General features: G+C 40.0%; 1 protein-coding gene and 1 pseudogene across 1 annotated transcript; one reads left to right on the forward strand and one right to left on the reverse strand.

Moving 5' to 3' along the window:
- Window positions 1-2,633: 2,633 nt before the first annotated feature.
- On the reverse strand, window positions 2,634-3,805 carry LOC150012616 (heterogeneous nuclear ribonucleoprotein A1-like; annotated as a pseudogene).
- A 2,805-nt stretch (window positions 3,806-6,610) lies between these two features.
- CCER1 (coiled-coil glutamate rich protein 1) lies at window positions 6,611-7,769 on the forward strand. Its single transcript, XM_090275177.1, is given in 2 exon segments — window positions 6,611-7,737; window positions 7,739-7,769. Coding segments are annotated over 2 exon segments (1,158 nt in total).
- The last annotated feature ends 14,830 nt before the right edge of the window (window positions 7,770-22,599 follow it).

A 22,599-nucleotide genomic window follows, 5' to 3' on the forward strand; every position in this document is an offset into this window, starting at 1 on the left:
CCCACAACTTCCTAAATTATCAAGAGAAAAGAATGAGTAGTTTTAAATCCCTTTACCTCATTTTTGAAAAACCTGTAAGGTTAATACCTTGTGCTTAGCTCCGTGACCACTAGATGGCGCCTACACTTTTGGTTTCAATTACTATAGGTCAGAGATTTTCAGCCAATATGATGAAACCAAGAGGTACAGTGGTATGCTCCAAGATTTTTAAAACATGCAATACCTGACTATTTAGTCAGGAGGCACTGACTTCTTTTCCCTTATATTGTCAAATAAAACAATGACAACAGCCAACAGAACGATAGCTGTCTGGTGTGAATGAATCAAAATTATACCCATTTTTTGTTGTTGAATGGGCCAAAAATATACTTTAGTAATTAGTTTACATGTACCATGAAATGAAAAAGGTTGAAAATCGCTGCTATAGGTGAGTATCTTCAGGGTGGAAAAAGATAAGTCTTTGAAAGTGTCTAAAATGCATTCTATTTATATTACTTTTTGGTATCCTATAGCAGTTCATTGTTTACAAAGATGAATCAGAAAACATTTGTTGTACTTCATTTCTCTGACTAAATATATCAGGTATGTCTAACTTCTCTATAAAGCATTTTATTTACAAGTTTAATTAGTTGAGATTTGCTTTCCAAAAGCCAACTGAAAAAATGTTAAAATCTAATAAATATCCCCAATTCCACTTAACCGGAATAAATAGCAATTAACACTGGCAACCTGGAATAGTTTAAATATGGTATGAGTAATAAAATATAAAAAACAAAGTGTCTAACTTCTCATAGTTTGTTTTGTATAGGGACTCCTGCTGACTGAATTTTGAATGAGTTACTACTGCCATCAAGTGTTAGAACTCACTCAAGTCACCCAAATGCACAAAAACCAACACCAAGATTACAGGGTGTTTTCAACTTAATAACAATGCTCTGCGTAACACAGCATAGGAAAACCATGTCATCACATAACACTTATCATAACTTCAAAATACAACACCATAAAATCTGCCAAATAAAGTTAATATAGAGGACATATTTTGCTAAATTTACCTGATATATGTGGCAAACAGACTCTAAGTTGACTCCCAATTATTTCCAGCTTCTTGGTGTTCCTCCCCTTGTTTAATCCTCTCTCCTTGAGTGCTGGTAGGACCTGGGCCTTGCTTCTAACCGATAGGATATGACAAGGATGATGGATGTCACAAATGTCAAGTCCATGGTTATGATAAATGTGTGTGTGTGTGTGTGTGTGTGTGTGTACTTATTGTGCTAAAAGTTCTAGGAAGATCCTCTTTGCTGGCTTGATGGAGTGAGCAACCGTGCTGAGGAAGCTAGTCGCAAGGATCAGTGGCAGCCTCCAGGGACTGCTGTTGTTCCCTAGGACCTGTGGTGGCCTTAAACCTGAAGATATTGTCCGGCCAATAGACAGCCACAAGGAAACAAATTCTGCCACACACAACCCTCTGCCACAAATAATCTTGGGATCAGATTTTCCCAAATTGAGTCTCAGGATGAGAACCCAAATTGCCAGATGCCTTGATCACAGCTGGTGAGACCCTGAGTAATGGACACAACTAAGCTATTCCTAGATCCATGACACTTGGGAAGTCCAAGATAACAAATGCATGTTGTTTCAAGTAACTAAGATTGTGGGAATTTTTAAATGAAGCAATAGAAAACTAGTACAATATATAAAAACATGATAAATATGTTGTATTTTAATGTTGAATCAGACCAGTTTTCACTTTGCAGTATTTAAAGAATATGGTTCAATTAAAATATGTCTTAAAAATCCCTTACTTGTATTTCTGAAGGGAGTGTGTGACCTGTGCTGGTGCGAATTTTCTTGGGGGATTAATCAGTATATGATCACTTTGCATTATAATACCAATATGTTCAAAAACTAAAAACCAAAAATTATAATTTGCTGCTTCTCTTACAAAGAGGAAGAGTGGGGCAAGATGATACCACATTAATGTTTTTTAATAGGGAAATGAAAATTAAAGATACTCATATATATGTCATCATGTAAAAGTGTATAAAACTGATGAAAAAATGATGTCCTTAATTACCTGTTAGTTTTCCATCTACTTTATTTTTTTTTTGAGGATATTAAATCGTTTATTGATTACACATGATAATGGATGATACACAAACTTCATTCCCATCTATAATTTTATCTGGTACGATAATTCAATTTAGATATATTGCATAGGATGTGCCAACAATCATTAATAACCAAATAAACTCCATGACTCTGCTTGGGTGACCCTTTTAATGGTGAACTCCAGGTCACAACACAGTAACTTATCAATTCAACTACACCAAGGTTTCTGAAGACTATGGCTTGTGTGCCCAAGCAGGTTGTAAATAAATTTAAAATGGAACCTGGCATCACCCTGAAGGAATTCTAACTTCACACTGTTGGGGTAATTTACCAAGATGGCTTCAGAGTAGACTAACTTTTACACAGCACATTTTTAAAAAGACACATTTATTCAGCATCATGATCAGACTATTACATTTAGCAATCAACAGCATGGGTGCAAAAAAAAGAAAAAAGGAAAAAGAAAAACTACATTAAAAACCCTTTGTTGGAATGCTTTACACTTTCCACAGAACAGAAACTAAAATAACCTGTTATACAATTAGTCACAAATACAGTCCTCAAGTTTTTTGCCCATTCACATGAGTATTGTCTAAAACATGTCTTCTTTGTAGCAGCTAGGCCCTGCCACCACTGTGCTTGGCTGAGTTCACAAATCTGTTGTAACCTGTAGCTTCCCTGTCACTTCTCTGGCTCTCCTCTCCTGCTAAGCTTTGTTTCCTGGTAGTAATTAAAACCTTCTGCCACTGCCATAGCTACTGCTGCTGCTGGAACTGCCATAGCCACCTTGGTTTCGTGGTCTGGCAAAGTATTGGCCTCCACCGCCACAAGGGCCAGAGCTTCTGCCTCCAAAGTTTCCTCCTTTCATGGGTCCAAAATTTGAAGATTGATTGTGGTAATTGCCAAAATCATTGTAGCTTCCGCCACCTCCAAAATTACTTCCATCATTACCAAATCCATTATAGCCATCCCCACTGCCACCATATCCACCACCACCATGGCTACCACCAAAGCCACCTCGACCACTGAAGTTTCCTCCACGACCAAAGTTATCATTCCCACCAAAACCACCTCCACGACCACCTCCGAAGTTTCCAGAACCACTTCAACCTCTTTGGCTGGATGAAGCACTAGTCATCTCTTGCTTAGATAGGGCTTTTCTCACTTCACAGTTGTGGCCATTTACAGTATGGTATTTCTGAATGACAATCTTGTCTACAGAGTCATGGTCATCAAAGGTAACAAAAGCAAAGCCTCTCTTTTTGCCACTGCCTCAGTCAGTCATGATTTCAATCACTTCAGTTTTCCCATATTGTTCAAAATAATCTCTTAGGTGATGTTCCTCAGTGTCTTCTTTAATACCACTGACAAAAATCTTTTTCACAGTTAAGTGTGCACCAGGTCTTTGAGAATCTTCTCTTGAGACAGCCCTCTCTGGTTCCACAACTCTTCCGTCTACCTTGTGTGACCTAGCATTCATGGCTGCATCCACCTCCTCCACAGTGGCGTATGTGACAAACCCAAAGCCTCCGGAGCGCTTGGTATTTGGATCTCTCATCACCACACAGTCTGTGAGCGTTCCCCATTGCTCAAAATGGCTCCTCAGACTCTCATCTGTTGTTTCAAAGCTCAAACCTCCAATAAAGAGCTTTCGTAGCTGTTCCAGCTTTTTGGGAGACTCTGACTTAGACATGACGACTTCAGGGCAGGAGACTTCAACAGTGCTTACTCAGCGGCGTCCACAGGCAGAAAGCAGTTTTCCATCTACTTTAAAACAAAGAATAAACTGATGGAAATTTCACTATAGTAATATGGTCAATTTCTAAAGCCCTCAATTAAAACCCATTATTGTATACTGTACATGTCCTTAGAAAAATAAATCTGAAATATCACCAGTCCATTTTGAGTTAGGCAGAGCAGGGGGAGAGTACATCCAGAAAGGGACACTGGAGGCTAAGAGTGTCAGCACACTGCACTTTGAATCAAGCAGTCTTGTCTTCAGCAAACCACAGAGCAAATAAAATTGAATGAACCCTGTGACATCTACAGGCCCCATGGCAAAGTTTAGAGTCCTGATCTAGGAACCTCCCCATACTGTTCTCAATTTTCAACCAGAAATAACCTTTGCAAGCTTCAGGGCTTCCCCACGGTTTGCTTCTTTGTCATTTAATGGAGGCATGTATAGACTCAGGTTCCCAGTGGGACATGTTCCATTTTGCACAATTCCACTTGCTAATAAAAGGGGGATATACTCTGGGAAAATTTTCTCTAGGATCAAGCCTGGGTAGCACTTGTTCGATGTTTCTAAAAAGTGGGACAAGAAGAAGATACAAAGGTGGGATGCCTATTTTTGCTTCATACACAGGGTTAGTTATCTTTCCATATACTATATCAGCTTCTTCAAAAGTCCTTAACGTATTTAAATATGATCATGATATTTAACAGTTACTGAGTGTTTACTGAGCACCTGCACTAAGTGATTTAATGCAGTATCTTATGTAATCCTTACCATAGTCCTATGAAATAGGTACTATAACTATATTCCCGGCATGGGTAAGGACCTGGAGCCTTACAGAGATTAATACTTGGTGAGTTGAAGTTGAAGCACTTCTATTTTCTTAATAGCCCTTATTATTATTATTATTTTAAAGCAGTTTTAGGTTCACAGCAAAATTGAGTACAGGGCACAGAGATTTCCTGTGTACTCCCTGCCCCACACTCATAGGTATCTCCCCCATTATAAACAACCTCATCAGAGTGATACATTTGTTACAATCAGTGACCTACACTGACACATCATTGTGGCTCAAAGCTTGTAATTTACATCACTGTTCATTTTATGTTGTACATTCTATGGATTTGGATAAATGTATGACATATATCAGCCAAATTGTATCATTCAGAGTAGGTTTATGTCTACGTAATCAAAGCCCATATTCTCTTTTTTTAAACAAGGTTACTTTATTTTATTTATCTGATTTTAGAAAGAGAGGAAAGGAGAAAGAGAGGGAGAGAAACATCAATGTGCGGTTGCCTCTCATGCGCCCCCAACTGGGGACGTGGCATACAACCTAGTCATGTGCTCTGACTGGGAATCGAACCAGCAACACTTGGTTCGCAGGGCGATGCTCAATCCACTGAGCCACAGCAGCCAGGAGTCAAAGCCCATATTCGTAACCATAATACTTTAAAGGCTCCCAATGTGTGTGCTGTCTGACCAATAATGGAACAAAAGGAAAGACATACTGGAATATTTGTATTTTGAAGAACCCGTGGAATATATCAACACATATTTGTGTGCTATATTTCAATTAGTAAAGTGCTTTCTCATACTGATTTTTATTTGCTCATCACGGGAGTCCTATTTAAGGTCAGAGTACAGTATAGTGTAACGATGTTAAGAATTTAGGATCTGGGGTCAGACTCGTCTGGGCTTAAAGTTAGCCCTAAAAGTTCATCAGCCCCATGACCTTGAGCAAATTAACCTCTCAGTTCCCAAATATGTGACATCTGGTAACAATGCATACTTCACAAAACAGGCACGAGGATGATGTGCCATGAGCCAACAAGCATGCAATAAGCAGCACAATAAATGTTTGTGGTCTTGTTTTGTGTATCATGACCTGCAGCTCCCAGTTGTTAGAAGATAGGCACTGACCATAAGGTAAGCAATGGGGCCAGATTTCTGACTCAGCTTTCTGATTACCCCTTTTGCCCCGCGAGGGGTAGGACATGCATTTATAAGTACACAGGTCTCCGAGCACCCCTCCCCATCCAGTTGCCCCCACCTTGCGCTCTGCCAAAGGGCCATCTCCTACATCCCCACACTTGGAGGTTGTACAGAAGGTTCAAATAAACTGCCTCGAGTGTTTCCTAAATGCAGAATCCCAAACTTAGTCACCGCCTCTACTCGCTTCCTTCAAAACTGCATCACCAGGCTCCTGCGAACTTTCACGCGGCAGCTAGTTCTGGCCAGTACCCTGCCTCCGCGTGCAGCCAGAACGGCCTTGATGCCAGTTGGTTGTCGCCCGGGGCAACCAAGGACGCAGTGGGCACGCGGAGGCTCCCGCCCGTATTTAAAGGCTGTCGTTTCCTGCGCCACCTCAGTTCCCGCAGGACTCCGATGGAGAAGCGCCTGGGCTGAGAGGGAGCAAAGAGGTAACGCGCACCCCCGGCCTCCCCGCTCCCCGGCCAGGGCCTCTGCTGAGCTGGGTGTTTGTGTTACCCAGAAGCGGCTGTCGATACCTTCCTCCCCACCATCCTCACTCAGAACCAGTCTCACCCAACCCATCTGGGCAAGACAGTCCCCGGTGCCAAGGGCAAGAGAAGCAGGGAAGCCAGGTGCCCCGCGAGGGGAAAAGTGGGATCTCAGTGGCAGGCTCGTGGTGCTGTGTCAAGAGACACGGAGGGACAAGTCTCTTCAGGCCGTCAGACCTGGCCAAATTTGAGGACAGTTTTTGGGACGCTTGCACCGAGGCCTCTCGAAGATCCCTAAACCATGACCCAGACCCCCGGTAGCCTGCGCAGCGACTGGGCACCCTTTGCTCCATTTCGCACTTGGTCTTCCCGCCACCAAAGACGCAAGGGCGCTCCCATTTACAAGCCACAGCGCCGCTACGGCCCCGCGGCGAAGAAGCAGCCCCGAAGTAGACAGTTGAAGCCGCAGCGCCGCCGGGGCCGTTGGTTCCAACCACCGCGAAGTCCGTACTCGGCCATGTGCTCTCCCTGGGGGTTCTGGGGCGGGCCCTGGCACACACCTCCGCTGGGGTACCAGAAGCCCCCAGGGCCAGTGCAGGTGGCCGGGATGTATGCTCTGCAGCCGCTCTGCCTCTGCTGCTGCTCCTGCTGGCACGGGCCCTGGAACCCGGGCTGGTTGCGGCCATCTTACAAGAAGAAGCGCTGGAGCCGCAGAGGCGGCGGCCTGCGCCGCCACCCTCGTCGCCCCTTCAAGATGAGCCCACCCACGGATGGGAGCACGCTGCTGCAGCCGGCCAACCTGCACAGTTGGCAGGCGCCTGGCATGCAGGCACCTCGCAACACCACCCAGTTCATCATGAGCCAAATCTACGAGGACATGCAGCAGCAGGAGGAGCTGGAGCGCCAGCAGGGGGCACTGCGTGCTCAGCAGGCCCAGGCCGAAGGAAAGGACGCGCCCCCTAGTGGTGGTGAGGGAGACGTGAAGCTACAGGACGCCGCATACGGCTTTGTGCAGAATCCCTTTCTGGCCTTTAGTCCTGACCCTGAAGAGAAAAACGAGTCTCCTGCCCCGCAGCTGGTGGTGAAAGAGGAGCAAAATGATGATGAGCGTGATGAGCAGGAGTGTGGTGAGGAGGAGGAGGAAGAGGCAGAGGCCCAGGATGAAGAGGAGATGGAAGAGGCTGACTATGTGGGGGAAGAGGAGGAAGCGGAGGAAACAGAAGAAGAGGAGGAAGAGGAGGAGGAGGAGGAGGAACTGGAGGAAACAGAAGAGGAGGGGCTAGAAGAGGATGAGCCGAGAGAGGAAGAAAATCATTTGCCTCTGGATATGCCTTTATCATTCCTGCTGGCCGGTGAGGAAGAGGGAGAGAACTTTTTAAACTATTCATGTTTAAGCGCCAAACAGATAATTCCCAAAGTGCCACAGGAAACTCCTCATGTTATAGGACACTAACTGTTAGAAAGGGGTCTAAGAAATGGAATGCAACTAATCTAAGGCTGAAATGGATTGGCAACATATTAAAAACTTATTAAAAAGTGAGTTCCATTAATAAAAATATCCATGTAAACCTCTTCTTCGGCCATGATAAAAATTTTAAAAACTGGTGTTTGTGTATGACTATAAATTGGAGAAGGGGAGCTGTCAAACCTAGTTTAATTTGAAATAAAGGCCAAATATTTTATTACTACACTTTTAATGTTTTCTTTTGGTGTTTTCTCCTCTAGACATCTAAGTTTTCTTTTTAATTCTGGTAGCCCTGGAAACTTTTTAAAATAACAAATTTATATGATTATCTACTTAATGAGTTTGAAATCAGCAGCTCTTTTGATGGTTAGAGCCATAAGAAGCACATGCCATGTCTACTGAATATCTGTCAGTTCTCCTAACATGGTAACCCTAATAATTTAAATAAAACTATTACCTTTTTGTACACCTTTAGAGTTCATTTTTGAGGGTTGTATTTTGTTACCCTCATTTGCAGTCTCAGTGGCATCATTCAAGTATAGTCCTTGCTCCACAGTGTTATGGATCTTTCTCAGAAGAACATGAAGTTGCTTCTGTGGGACTGGTATCTGCCATGGCTTAACAATCCATACCATGCATGGAGAGGACTCCCCATGGTCAGAAGTCAACTTGCACATCAAGTTAAACCAAAAGGTAACTGCAATCATTGGAACATAGCTTAGATTTTGAAGCCTTGTTCCTATATATATTCCTTGTCATAAGTTCACAGGAATCATACAAATAGTTTTTGCAAAATGGATTTTTTTCATATCATTGCCCTTTTGGGGGTAGACTATTATTTCTTGCCCAGTTTTTCTTCCTTATAGAGTAAATCAAATATGTGTAAGTATAGGCTTGCATTCACTAATTTTTAATGTCTAAATATTACCTATGGAGAATACATGATTCAAAAAATAGCTTTTATTTACACATTTGTGGGGGAATAATACATTTCTTCCTGAGCACTTCATTCTCATAACTTAAAAAAGTTTCCATCTATAGCATATTTCCAGAATAGCTGGACTCTTTAGATGAAGAATTTGAGCCTGCCATCTCACAAATTATATCTCTTGACAAACTGCACTTTATAGTTTAAATCAAAATTTAGTATTTAGTTGATGAAGAGAAGACTGGTGATATCTTACCTGGATGTTGAGTTTTACTCATATATCTTATTGCAGCTTTCAGGGTGATAAGCTTAAGCTGTTAAAAATTTGTTTTAAAAATAATTAAAGTATTAAATGAAATTATTTTACTTCTTACTTCTTATTATTTAAATATCAGAAAATTATTCAGCAATACTTCAGTAGCCAAAAGGGCAAACTGGAGAAGAAAAACTAATGCAAACATTGTAGGAATTTTTAAATGATATCAAACACTTCAAACTATGGCAATGAATAACCAAACATTTCATTATACTCTAAGAAATAATTTCCTGCAAGATGTAATTTCTGAGTTACCTATAAAAGTAGTTTAAAATTGGCCACTGTTTGCATCTTTAATGTATACAGGCAGAGGGAAACCAAGAATTCTGCTTCTGGTCAATCCTGATACTGGTCAATAATCTTTACAAGGCATAGTTTCAAAACACTTTATTCATGATAAATAATCGCCAAGTGTTAAGTATGTACAATTAAAGAAATCTTTTCATTTATGACTGAATTTCTTCACAATTACATCTGGACAATTCTCAATTCTTATAAAAGTTTCTACTTTTACATTAAAAATTCAACACATTGTCTCTACACACACAAGGCATTATCCACTAGGCATTGTAAAGGATGTAAACATGAACAATGATGCAAGAATTCACCCTAGTTTATGTACCTTTGTCCAAGACATATTTACTGAACTACTAGGGCTAAGCACTATGAAGAGTGATTAGGGTACAATGGTGAATAAGCAAAACCCATACTCTCTTGTTGATTGTAGCTTAGTGGAAAAGACTAACATTAAATGAAGAGTTAGAAAAATTACTTACTGTAACTATTCTAAAGGAAATGTGCCCTATGAAAATATATGTCATAAAAGAACCCAAGCATGAAGCTGGAGGTGTTCACTATGGACAGAAGGATCTGTGAGTCTAAAGGCCAGAGAGCTAGGAGGAGCTTGGTGCCTTTGATGAACGGAGGACAGAGAACCCAGAGTGTCCTGAAGGAGTGGCCAATGAGAAATGAGAAAGGTAAGCAAAAGACAAATTATCTGCTCATTTCTGTGCAGATACCAGCAAAACTTACAGGACAAAACAGCTATCGATGATTCTCTACCTGAATTCATTTAAAAAAAAAAATTAGCCAGATATTGTGATGGTCCTTTTACTAATCCTGAAGGATGATAAAATCATGTCCAGAAATGAGGAGTTTGGTCATCTCAGTATGCTTATTACCTTTTTCAGAGACCTCCCTCACATGATCATGTAATGACGGGGCCCTAAGTATTGTTGCTCAGCATGATTGGAGCACCATAGTTGTAAAATCCTGTGGAGAACCTCTGCACAGCTTGTTCAGTACAACCTGATGATTTAATAGTATCATGTTAATGTGGCTTAGAGGTAAGTTTACACTTGAAAAAAACACAGTTTTCTAAAATAAGCTCCTTATTAAAGTGATTTCAAATTTGTTGAGTGAACACAATAGTAATGAGGTGCCACTTAGCCATTTCTTTCAAGAATGGAGGTATTTTCTTTGTCATTTTTCACAAAAATAACGTACTGTATTTTTTGCACTATAAGACACACTTGACCATAAGATGTTCCTAGGTTTAGAGGAGGAAAACAAGAAAAAAAAATTCTGAACCAAATGGTGTACTAAAGTATTTAATAAAATATAACAAAATAATATTTCAACCATGTAAAGTGAACAGCAGTCAACAGCAGTATTAAGAACCATCATCACCATCATTAACAAATGAGGAGAGACTTTAAGGTTCAAGTACTCTTCTAGTTTTCTGGGAACCCCAAAAACTCACCATCACTAGTGTCAGAATTTATGGGGGCCTTTAATAATAGACATTGAGGGAGTTAAGAGATATCGCTAGTTGTAACAGTCACTGAGAGTATCACTATCCTAGTTACAAGTTCTGGAGGACTACCCCCAGCGTTTGTTATGGCTAGTGATACCCCTTACTCCTCTCAGTGCCTGTGTTACTACTAGAATGTGACCCCCCCCCCATAACTCCCTTTATATACTACAAACTTCAGCATTTATGGCTGCTCACCCAGTTACTACTGGCCTCCTCACACAGAAATCTGGTGTGCACTGGAAACAGTATGGAGGTAGACGAGATAGCTGTAGCTAACTGAGCCAGTAGCCAGCTGAGAACATGTTACTTCAGCTTCACCCATCTGCCTCTCATGATTGGTAGGGATTACAACACAGTGGTTGGTGATTGGAGGCGGTTCTACTGACACAGACCCCACCCAGTGTCAAAGATAACTGACAATTGGCACAATGCCTCATATCTGTTATTAGCCTCAGCTGATTTGACATGTCAGTGGTTGTAGCTGGGAATATCAGGTGGCTCTCTGTACAGTATTCCCTCATTTATTGTGGGTATTACATTCTAGGCCCCCCTTGCAATAGGTGAAAATTCTCATAGTAGGAACCTTACATTTATTTTAGTATTTATATATTTTAAGGCTTTATAAACCCTTCCCACACACTTATAAACCATTCCCAGTCCCTTATTAACCTTTCCCACTCCCTTATTAACCTTTTCCACATTTTTATAAATACTACTTATGTTCTTAAAACATATTCTACACTCTTAAACCTACGTAACTTTAATAACATATGCATACAGTACTGCAAAATCCCGCGATATAGCAAAAAATCCATGATAAATGATTAAATATAATATTTTTAAAAATCCCGCGATACAGTGAAGCCGTGATAAGTGAACCGCAATATAGAGAGGGACTACTGTACTCTCCCAGGTCCCAGGTGATGGGCAGAGGCAGATGGCAACTGACCAGACGCCCTGAGATTCAGCAGTAAAGTGGGACATTTAAGTGTCCCCAGGGTTTTTGCGTGAGCCCACCACATCCTTTTCTAACAGCTGTCGCCACCACTGACAGGTCAGGTAATAAACATCACAGTCTGTGACGCAATATTTGCTCCATAAGACGCACAGACGTTACCCACCACCACCACTTTTGGGGGGAAAAAGTGTGTCTTATGGAGAGAAAAATATGGTAAATAACTTATTTAAGAGGCCTGGGCTTGAAGAACCTTTCCTGTCCATTTTCAGGTGTTTTTACATGTAGAGATTCTGATATTTTCCTTTTCTAGTAACCGACAACAAATTTCTTGATTTATCTTTATTTGTCTCCACAGCAAGTTAAAGAGACTTTTTTTGTCTGTGAAAATATTAGCCCTTGAAGTCTGGTAAATATACCTGACATTTAGAGATCAACTCAATCCTGAGTAAAATTTTATAACATGCGTATGAAGACAGTAATTCCAATATATTTAGTTTCATTAAACACTTTAGGTGAAATAACCAGTCCTGCAGCTACACCAAACATGGAATGTCTGAGAAAAAAAATGATACAAATATCACCCTATAGGTAGTCTTGAGCAAGAGAATGAGTAAGATTAGAAAACAGCTCGTTTAAATTTTAGTAGATAATAAAATGATATATGCAGCTATGTTGCTTACACTTAGGTTCAAATTAATACAATCACAATTGAAAACTGCTCTTAATGCTTCTGAATCATTTTGGCCTTGATTATCTGTGTATTTAAAGCAAAATGAGAACGTGGCTCTATCTTAACTGTTTTAGTACCAGCATTGTTCTGCCCCCTGTGAAGGTCAGCTGATGGAAGAGAAAGAGTCTGGACATCTATGTGTTGTCACTGCTGCCTAAGTAACCTGTGGTGGTAGCTTGTGTTTCTGTTTCCTCAAATGTAGTTGTCCTCCTCCATACCCTCTCATGACTATTGTGAAGACCAAATAACCAAATATTTAAGAATTACCTTATATACTTAACTCACTGTTAATTGTTATGCACTAAACTACATTTTATAATTAAAATTATCATCTCAATTGCTAAACATGAGATCAGTGTAAAGTAGTTAACAAGGCTCAGGAAATCTCATCTCTTTGCAATTCTTTTGGACTGAGATATCCAATTATTTAGCTGTTACCACTGAAATAAGAATGAGCCTACTATTTGTCCTTGAAATTTAGTTTTAGCTTCTGGGAAAATATGTAGTGTGCAAATACAGTGGTCTGGCACCTTGATATTGGCATCAGCAATGTTGGCACCACCTGAGAGCTTATTAGAAATGCAGATACAGCTAGCTCCAATCCAGTCCTACTAAGTTAGAATCTACCTTGTAACAAGTGATATACACACAGTTAAAGACCTATAACATTTTTTTCTGATTTAATGTGTTTTATTGATTAAAATATTACATTTGTGCCAATTTCCCTTCCCTCTGCTCCCCTCCACCCGGTGGCCCCCCTCCCTCCAGTTGTCCCCCCCTTTTAGATTATGTCCATTAGTTGTGCATACAGTTCCTCCCAACCTCTCTCCGTCTATTCCATTCCCTCCTACCATGATCCCCAATTCCTATATCATCTCCCTCCCTCTCCCCACTCCCCCTCCCTGTTGACCTCCCCCCAATATGCTTCCCGTACCCATAGTTCCTTTTCCACTCTCATTGCCTGTTTAGTTTGCCTTTGTTTCATCTCCCTAGCTTCTGTTTTTTAAACCAGTCCCTTTAACATCTCATATAACAGTGAACTCTAATGAACTCTTTCAGTTTTATTTTGTCCTGGAAACACTTTCTCTGTCCTTCTATTCTGAATGACAATTTCGCTGGATAGAGTATTCGTGGTTGTAGGTTTTGGATTTTCATTACTTTGAATATTTCTTGCCAGTCCCTTCTTGCCTGTAGGTTTTCCCTTGAGAAGTCAGCTGATAGTCTAATTGGGACCCCTTTGTACATAATTCTTTTCTTCTCTCTTGCTGCTTTTAAGATTCTCTCTTTATCTTTAATTTTTGACATTTTGATTATAATGTGTCTTGGAGTGGTTCTCCCTGGGTCCAGTCTCTTGGGAACTCTCCTTGCTTCCTGGACCTGCAAGTCTATTCCCTTCCCCAAGTCTGGGAAGTTCTCCTTTATTATATTTTCACTCAATTTTTCAAGTTCTAGTTCATCTTCCTCGCTCTCTGGCAAACCAATGATTCTTATGTTGGGCCTTTTATAGCTGTCCCAGAGGTTTCTGATCCTCTCATTGTTGCTTCCCATTTCCTCTCGCTGCACTGGTTGACTTCTTGTTCCTTCTCCATATTCCAGTTTGTTGAAATGAACTCTGGATTTTTTTTCCTCACCATCTGTCTCGTATGCGGTTTTGTTCCTTTCGTTATGAAAGTTTTTCGCTTCTTTCTTATCTTTTTCCTGCTCTTTTGTGAATTCTGTAAGCCACCTGATAACAATGGCCCAGAACTGAGCCTCTGACAGGTTTCTTATCTGTTCATCTGTCAGGTTCTCTATCTGCTGCCTGGTGAGCTGTGTCACCGGGATCTCTATAGTTGCCTGCCTCATTTTGACAGATGCGTTTTGTTTTCTTGGGCCGGCTGTCGGGGGCAGTGCCTGTGTACGCGTCACAAGTCAGCGACCGGCGCCTGCCTGTCCGCAACCTATTTCGCAGCCCTGTGGTGCTTTCTTTCTTTGGGGGCGGGGGTCCAAGATGGATTCACACAGTTATTCAGCTAGGAGACCGGGATCCGTCCTCCCGCCCCCCTGGGCCTCACTGTTCAAGGCGATGCGGCGGCCGCTCTCCCCAGCGCCGGAGTCGCGCACGCCAGGGGCTTGGCCGCAGCCGGGACTCCTGGCCGCCCGCCGCTCCGGGTGCGACCGCAAACAGCACTGCCCTCTTTAACTCTTACCTGCCCAAATGGCACCGCTGGTTTATAACTTCATATGTTGGGCTTCCGTGTAGTTTTATTTTCTGGAATTTCTAGTTATCCTTTGTTTTGAAGTAGTTGTATTCCTCTCTAGTTGTAGAGGGACACCTAGCGTGTCCGTCTAAGCCTCCATCTTAGCCGGAAGTCAAGACCTATAACTTTGTGGTTAGTCCATTTCAGAATCCTCATAAGAATTTTATGTTTAAGATTGTAGTTTGTGGGTTCACAACTTCCATTATTTATTACTTTAGTGTTCTCAAGAATGTTATTAACATTTTTGGCTTCTCATCTGTAATATCTACCCTGATATTAAATGAGATGATGAATATTAAATAAACAAATACTCAGCTAGTCCTCAGAGCAGTGGCATTTAGTACTTACCAGTTATATTAACTATTCACTAATACACATATGAGACCATTGACATATTATGTGCTATCTAAATAGCACACTAGTCACTTTTTAGTGATTAGAACAACCATAAATGTAAAATATCACAAGATAATGTGGTTCATTATCACATCAGAGAAGGAAAACTCTGACTCCAAAAAACCTCCGCTGCCTTGCGGCATACCTCTTCAGGGGAAAGGCTAAGGGAGTAAACCCCGACAGAAAATCCGGAGCCGGAGTCCCTAAGGCGGTTTGACGTTGTAGTCAACACCGGCAACTCCTGCGGCGCACCTGAAGCCAAGCTGTATTGACTCCGTCTTTCCCTTGGACCCTTCAGCTGCGAAGATGGGGGGGTCTGCTGCATGGGCAACAGCAGACCCTCCATATCACCCTGCCCAGGCTCTGTAGCTTCAGCTCCACTGGAGAGGACACTCCAGTGTCATAGCAAGATGTCGATTCAACACGGGAGGAGACAGATACCGTGTCACTCCCGAGTTGGACTGCACAGCCATTCTCGGCGGTGCAGATAGACTCTTAAGAAGCTACACCATCGTCTCTCGAGACGGACGGCTGCCAACGACGAATGTGGTTCATTAAGTCTACCTTGCTGTTTCTTGAATAACTGCAATCAGATAAACTCCTTTGAGCTGCACATACCATTGTACAGACTATGAGAACCAGTTAAACCTCTAGAGCTGGATTCATCTTCAAAATACACTTTCTGGTCTTTATGTCCTCATCCTACTGCCAGTAAAGAATATGTTTTTTCTTACCTATGGCCAACATTAATACCTTAATGGTTAGTGCTAGGAATTATCCATTCAAGTTAGGGTTACTCTTTCCCATACAAGCAATGGCTATTAGAATGCAACTTTTCAGAATCAAAATACATACATTATAATACTTAAAATTGAAGGTTCTGTCTTATGTTATAGCTAAATATATTGAAAATTCCAACAAATATTAAATACCTACTCTAAGCCACATATGAAGAACACGTAAGCTATACAGAACATAGACCTAAGATTTTAAAGAAATATTTGAGCATATGCAAGATTCTTAGCATACATTATCACATTTCAATATAACCAGCCTGTGAATTAATGCTTTTCTTTCCTTTTACAGATGAAGGAACTGAAATGCAAAGAAACAAGTTGTTTGGGGACTCAAGCCCTCTATATTGAGTTCAGAGTTGTGGGTACATATTATTGGAACATATTTCCCTGTTGCCTTATTTAAAACAACCTGTTTAGAAGCAAAATTTTCTTCATAAGCTTGACCTGAGTTCCAATGAGCGTTGGAAAAAGAGTAGCCTCTTTAGTGTGGGGTTGGTAATAGTGACACTTAAGGAAGAGATACTGTTATTTCTGTCTCAATTATAATCCTTAGTAGTAGTTTTATAGTTGACATAAGTTATATGGTCACAATCTGACAACTTGTTAATATTTTTTTTAGAAGTGTACTAATATAGATATTTGGTGGGAAAAAAATCTAAGCACAATAAATTAGTCTAAGATGTAGTTGTGTTATTTCTCATCTATAATTAAAGTCAAAAATTTACTTCAGAAAAATATTTATAATAATTTGTAGTTAATTTTATAAGTAGGTAAGATGATTGGATATCATTCTGAATAATGCCATATCATTGAAGGTTCTATCTTATGCTAGCCCTAAAGACATTAATATTGACATCTGGTGTTTTTCTATGGCATTTGAACTTTTTATGGTATTGATATTTCTATTAAAATATTTGAGTAGTCTTTCAAATGAATACATTTAGATTTTTAGCATGTCACTTTTAATTCCAGTAATTTAAGACTTTTAACTGGTGTTAATTTACCAGCTCTCACAAAAGTAACTATCAGATTAGACATTTAATATGACATTTATCATTAAATAACACTACCAAAAGCAATATTAAAATTCTGCTCTATATAATTGTACTTTTTTGTTAATTTTCTATAGATTGCAGCATTCTCTTGAGCTGAGAGATTATAATATAAAATGACAAACTGAGGTAAAAGACAAGTGGCCCTATATTTTTCCCCTAGTGGATTTTCCAAAGTCAATGCTCATATTTTTTTCCTTAAAAATGAATATTTAATGCTTTTCTTTTTTGTAAAAATGTTTCACGAATTCCACACTGTATCCTGCGATAAGCCCATGATTTCAAGGTGCATACTGGCATAAATATTTAATACAAAATAAAACTAATAAAACTAACTTTCCTTTCTTTCATTTACTTTATATCTTTATATTTTGTCTTCTTATGCAGAACCATAAGCTAATGTACAGGTGCTACCTAGTGACAAAGGCAAAACATTTAAATGTAAACTAATGGTCATAGTGTTCCTGTTTTATTTACAGATGCGTTTTTTGGGGGGGACACATAATACATTAGAACATATAAAAGGGGTACTGTAAAGGCATTGAAACAACCACCATACTAAGATATATATACTATTTATTTGAATGTGTTGCCATTTACCTTGCTTTTTAACATCTTTATCACCTATTAGACTAAGCCATAAATATACACTATCAAAGTTTGTAAAGAAAATAGGGAAAACTGAGACTTTTGGCCAAGATGGAGGCATAGACAGACACGCTGCATCTCCCTCCATAGCTAAGAAGGAATGCAACTACCTCAACACTAGAAACAACCAGAAGTTTCAGAAAATAAAACTGCGTGGAAGTCCAACAAACAAAGATATAAAGAAGAAATACTCATACAGACAGGTAGGAGGGGTGGAGCCGGGGCAGAGAGGATGAAGTGTGGTGGCAGCAGCACCTGCAGCAGCCGCAGGCCAGCAGAAAGTGCAGTCATGTGTTTTAAAAAGTCAGGAGGGACACCTGGGGAGCTTTCCCAGCTTCTCACCAGACCTCACAGCTCAAGGTCCCAGCACCAGGGAAAATCAAGCCTCATTGCTTCTGACTGTGCAGTGGGGGTTGGGGTAGAGGCGGAAACTTCTGGTCTCTCAGCAGAGTCCGCTTGTTTAAAGGGCCCCCACGGTCCTAGAATGTCAGCAGACCCACCCACTCTGGGAACTACAGCCAGGACAGCAGTGAGAGGGGCACCAGTCTGGTGAGGAGGTGGGAGAGGTGACTGGAAAAGGGGCGAGTGCTGGGCAGGCAGCATTTTAGCCTCTCAGACCCCTCCCCCACATACAGCGCCATGATATGGTGAAAAAGGTCACCCTGTACTGACGATTCCCTAAGGCTCCGCCCCTTACATTGTAACAGGAGTGACAGCTCTACCTGGGACGTGGAGGCAAACAAACACAGGAGCCTGTCAGAATGAAGAGACAGAGAAGTATGGTCCAAAAGGGGGAACAGATCAACGTTCCAGTGGGAGAACTAAGTGACAAGGAGATAGCCAACCTCACAGATGAGGATATAGACAACCTAACAGACACAGAATTCAAAACACTGGTGATAAAGATGCTCACAGGCTTGACAGATATGCTTGAATACAGCAAATGCATAAGAGAAGAAGTGAAGGCTATGCTAAGTGAATCGAAGGAAAATCCACACAAAACCAATGGTAAAGGGAAGGAAACTGGGGTTTAAATCAATGATTTGGGACATAAGGAAGAAAAAAACAGTCAACCAGTTCAGAATGAGGAAGCAGGAATTGAAAAAATGAGGAAAACTTCCAAAATTTTATGAAGGAGATGGACATACAGGTCCGGGAAGCACAGAGGGTCCTGGGCAAGCTGGACCTAGAGGGGACCACACCAGGACGCATCATGACTGAGATGCCAAAGGTGAAGGATAAAGACAGAGTCCTGGGGGCAGCAAGAGAGAGGTGGAGAGTTGCCTACAGGGGGGTGCCTTTAGGACTATCAGTTGATTTCTCAGAGGACACTTTGCAGGCAGGAAGGGACTGGCAAGCAGTATTCAGTGTGATGAAAATCAACCTACAACCAAGATTACTCTATCCAGCAAAGCTATCATTTGGAATGGAAGGGCAGATGAAATGCTTCCCAGACAAGAAGCTAAAGGTGTTCATCATCACCAAGCCATTATTATATGAAACGTCAAAGGGACTTACTTAAGAAAAAGAAGATTAAAACTATGAACACTAAAATGACAACAAACTCACAACTATCAACAAGTGAATCTAAAAAATAAAAACAAAATCCAACTAAGCAAACCAGAATAGGAACAGAATCATAGGTATGGGGATCATTTGGAGGGTTATCAGTTGGGAGCGGTGAGGGGGAGAAATGGGGAAATGGTACAGGAACTAAGAAGCATAATCGATTGGTACAAAATAGACAGCGGGATTTTAAGTATAATATAGGAAAGAGTGAAGCCAAAGAACTTATATGCACGACCCATGGACATGAACTAAGTGGGGTGGGATTGCTGGAGGGAAAGTGGGTACTGGGCAGAGGGGAGCAGAGGGGAAAAAAATTGGAACTACTGTAACAGCATAATCAAAATATACTTTAAAAAAAAGAGGGAAAACTTCCTAATGTCCTTAGATTTACATGGATTATTATATTTATATGGTTACAATAATTTTATACTCTTAATAATAGGTTATCTAAAGGCATTCATATAATAAATCTGTTTTGAATTCATTTTGACATTAATACCAGTAAAGATTAGCAATCTGCACAGACAGTATATTTGTATGTCCTTTTACTAATGACAGCAGAGAAGACAACACATTTGCACTTTATCTTTAAATGCTTAAGTTTTAACCCTAAACTGCTAAACTAAATAATGCTTCATACTTAAATTCTGAGAAATAAAAATGAGAATATGTGTTTATTGACCTACTTTTAAATGCACGACTTTTGATAGTCAACTACCTTCTAGGACTTGAGCATCACTTAATTTACCAATGATCACAGCCACTGATTAGAACACAATTTGTTAGGGAAAGAGACAGACTTGCTTATTTATTGGCCTGGCATCCAGAGGATAATTAATATCTTCATTACTGCTCTATTTCCAGTTCATTCCAGCACCTTAACCACTCCTATTGGGCATGTAAATCAGTGGTAAGGACTGGTTCTGCCTTAGCCTGAGATGCAGTTTCCACATTCACAACTTTCTCAGTTATGCATTCATCGGTTGCTCCAGAGCACTTTTGAAAGGGTAGGTACTCCTGTTTTCAACTTCCATCACACTTATTTTATCAATAATTTCATTATGCTATCTGTGGTTCTCTTCTATCTAGAAAATTCTGTAGGACAAGGGACTAATTTTCTATTTTCATTACAGTCTTGCACCTAAGAAGCTCTCAATAAACATTTTCATGTTATAGAAGTGAATGAAACTATGAAATGAATAAAGTAAATCTACAAAATTAACTATGATTATTAGGTAGTTCTAACAGGAAAGCATAATGACTTATTCATGATGTGTGACCTGAAACAAGTTGCAGTGGACAAGCCTAGAGAAGAGTGAGCAAGGAAGAGCTGTTAGAGAGCAGGAACCCAGCCACAGCTCTTACAGCCTGGACTCTGTCATGCAATACACAGGTCCTTGTGGGTAGGCAGATCATCATAGAAAGAACTGGACACAAAATCCGTTACTGTAATAAGGATCTTGGCTTCAACTTGCTGGGTCACAGAATCATGAATATGAATTCACTTAATAATGCTCACAGCAATGATTCTCCTCTTCAAGTGCACCTGAACATACATTTTAAGTTTATTATAATTCTACAATTTAAAGTACTTGGTTTAGAAATTTAATACAGCCAACATTTAGTTTATTCCATGTTTAAACTAGCACTTGCTGAGACCTGTGCCAGAGCCTGTGTTAAGCACAGATACTTAATTTCCCAATGAGAAAGCTGACACTAATGGGCCTTGAACAACTTAGCACAGTTCACAGCTAATAGGTGGCAGAGGTTGGAAGCCATGCAGTCTGTTCTCTCATATCATTAACTTTATTTTGTGAAATGGAGGGGTGTATAATGAAATTTTAATTTCAGTTCGGATTATTCAAGGACGTAATTCTGAGTCAATATCCAGAGTCAAATGTTTGCAGCCCTACTGCACATTGTAATGCTGTCCTGGAAAAATGCTGAGTCTCAGTAATTGGTGTCCAGAGGTTTTGTGATACATTATTTATAGGGTGGGAAGTTTTAAAGAGAGAGAAAGAAGCAGAGTGAAAAACTATGCTAAAATATTCACGTCATTAGAGCAATTTCCTAGCCATTTTCCCCTTTCTTCTAAGGTGAAAGTATAAAGCTCATTCTGATTGCAGAATTCTTAATTCTCTAAGTGAGGAATCTGCTGTCACTACTGGAAGGTGGGTGGAAATGGAAAATTGCTCACTACTGGCAGGAGAAGAGCCCCAGGGCGGCTACATGGCTGTCAGTTAGAAAAAAAATTAAATATAGTCTAAAAAATAAAAGCAGTAGCCAATATCAGGAGGTCATATGAGTAATAAAGAGTCCAAGTGTAAAAGCTGAGGATAGTATCAGGAATTTAAGTAAGAATTTAAATAGGAAAAGTAGATGAAACTTAATTTAAAAATAAGAACAAGTAATGTATTACAACTCTTATGTCACTAAGGTTACCATCAGACTCAGATGGGAGTTTAAGTCTTGGTGTCCTTAAAACCCTGCTTTCTTCAAAATTGTTTCTACTGATCAATGACATGTGCCTGTTCTCTACAGCTGAAGCCTCTCCTAGGTTAACCTAACCACTCCTTTAGTTTAAGACCCTTATGAATCAGCTATTAAATTCTGCATATATTAGGAAAGAACTGACAAGTTAAAATGCCCAATGAATATTTTACTTTGTATTTGTTTATCCAGTTTAGCTAAGTTGTTGACTTAGAAGGAAAAAAAAAACCCATAAGGAATAGAACAGGATGAGATTTGATGAGGATTCTATGTAATGACTCACTGTTGGGAGAGACCAGAGGGAGGAAGGCCGTTGGTTCAGATTATATACACAAACACATCCACAAAGATCTTGCTAAAATCCTTGAGGTCCAATGTGCTTTCAAATGCATGCTTTTGTTTGTTTGTTTTGTTTTGGATTTCAGATGATCATTATTATTAGCCATTTGCATATAAAAAATAGAGGACACCAAAGTTTAGACTCACACAGCTACTTTGCAAACAGAAGATATTCAGTGCTTGTTGAATTCAACATAACTTAGGGGTATTACGTGTGGACTGCCAAGTAACTTAAATGATTATTTAGGCACCGATCAAATGTCAAGTTCACTTATTCAAGTAGATGAATTCATAATTCATTTTAATGCATCTCAGACTCTTTTTTATCCTGTGATCAAATATATTATTGATACCTAAAATTACATATGCATGTAAATAAATTATATAGATACATATATATATTCATATCACAAAATAGCTCTCTTTAGTACTACTATTTATTAATTACCTATGAAGATATTTAGGCTAGTAACCATCTAAAAAGCACTGAAAATAACTTACATTCATCTTTGCCTTATAATTACTAATTGTGCCATATACAGTAGA

This window comes from Furipterus horrens, unplaced genomic scaffold, assembly GCF_987537825.1.
Source record: "Furipterus horrens unplaced genomic scaffold, mFurHor1.1.pri manual_scaffold_4, whole genome shotgun sequence".
Lineage (NCBI taxonomy): Eukaryota > Metazoa > Chordata > Mammalia > Chiroptera > Furipteridae > Furipterus > Furipterus horrens.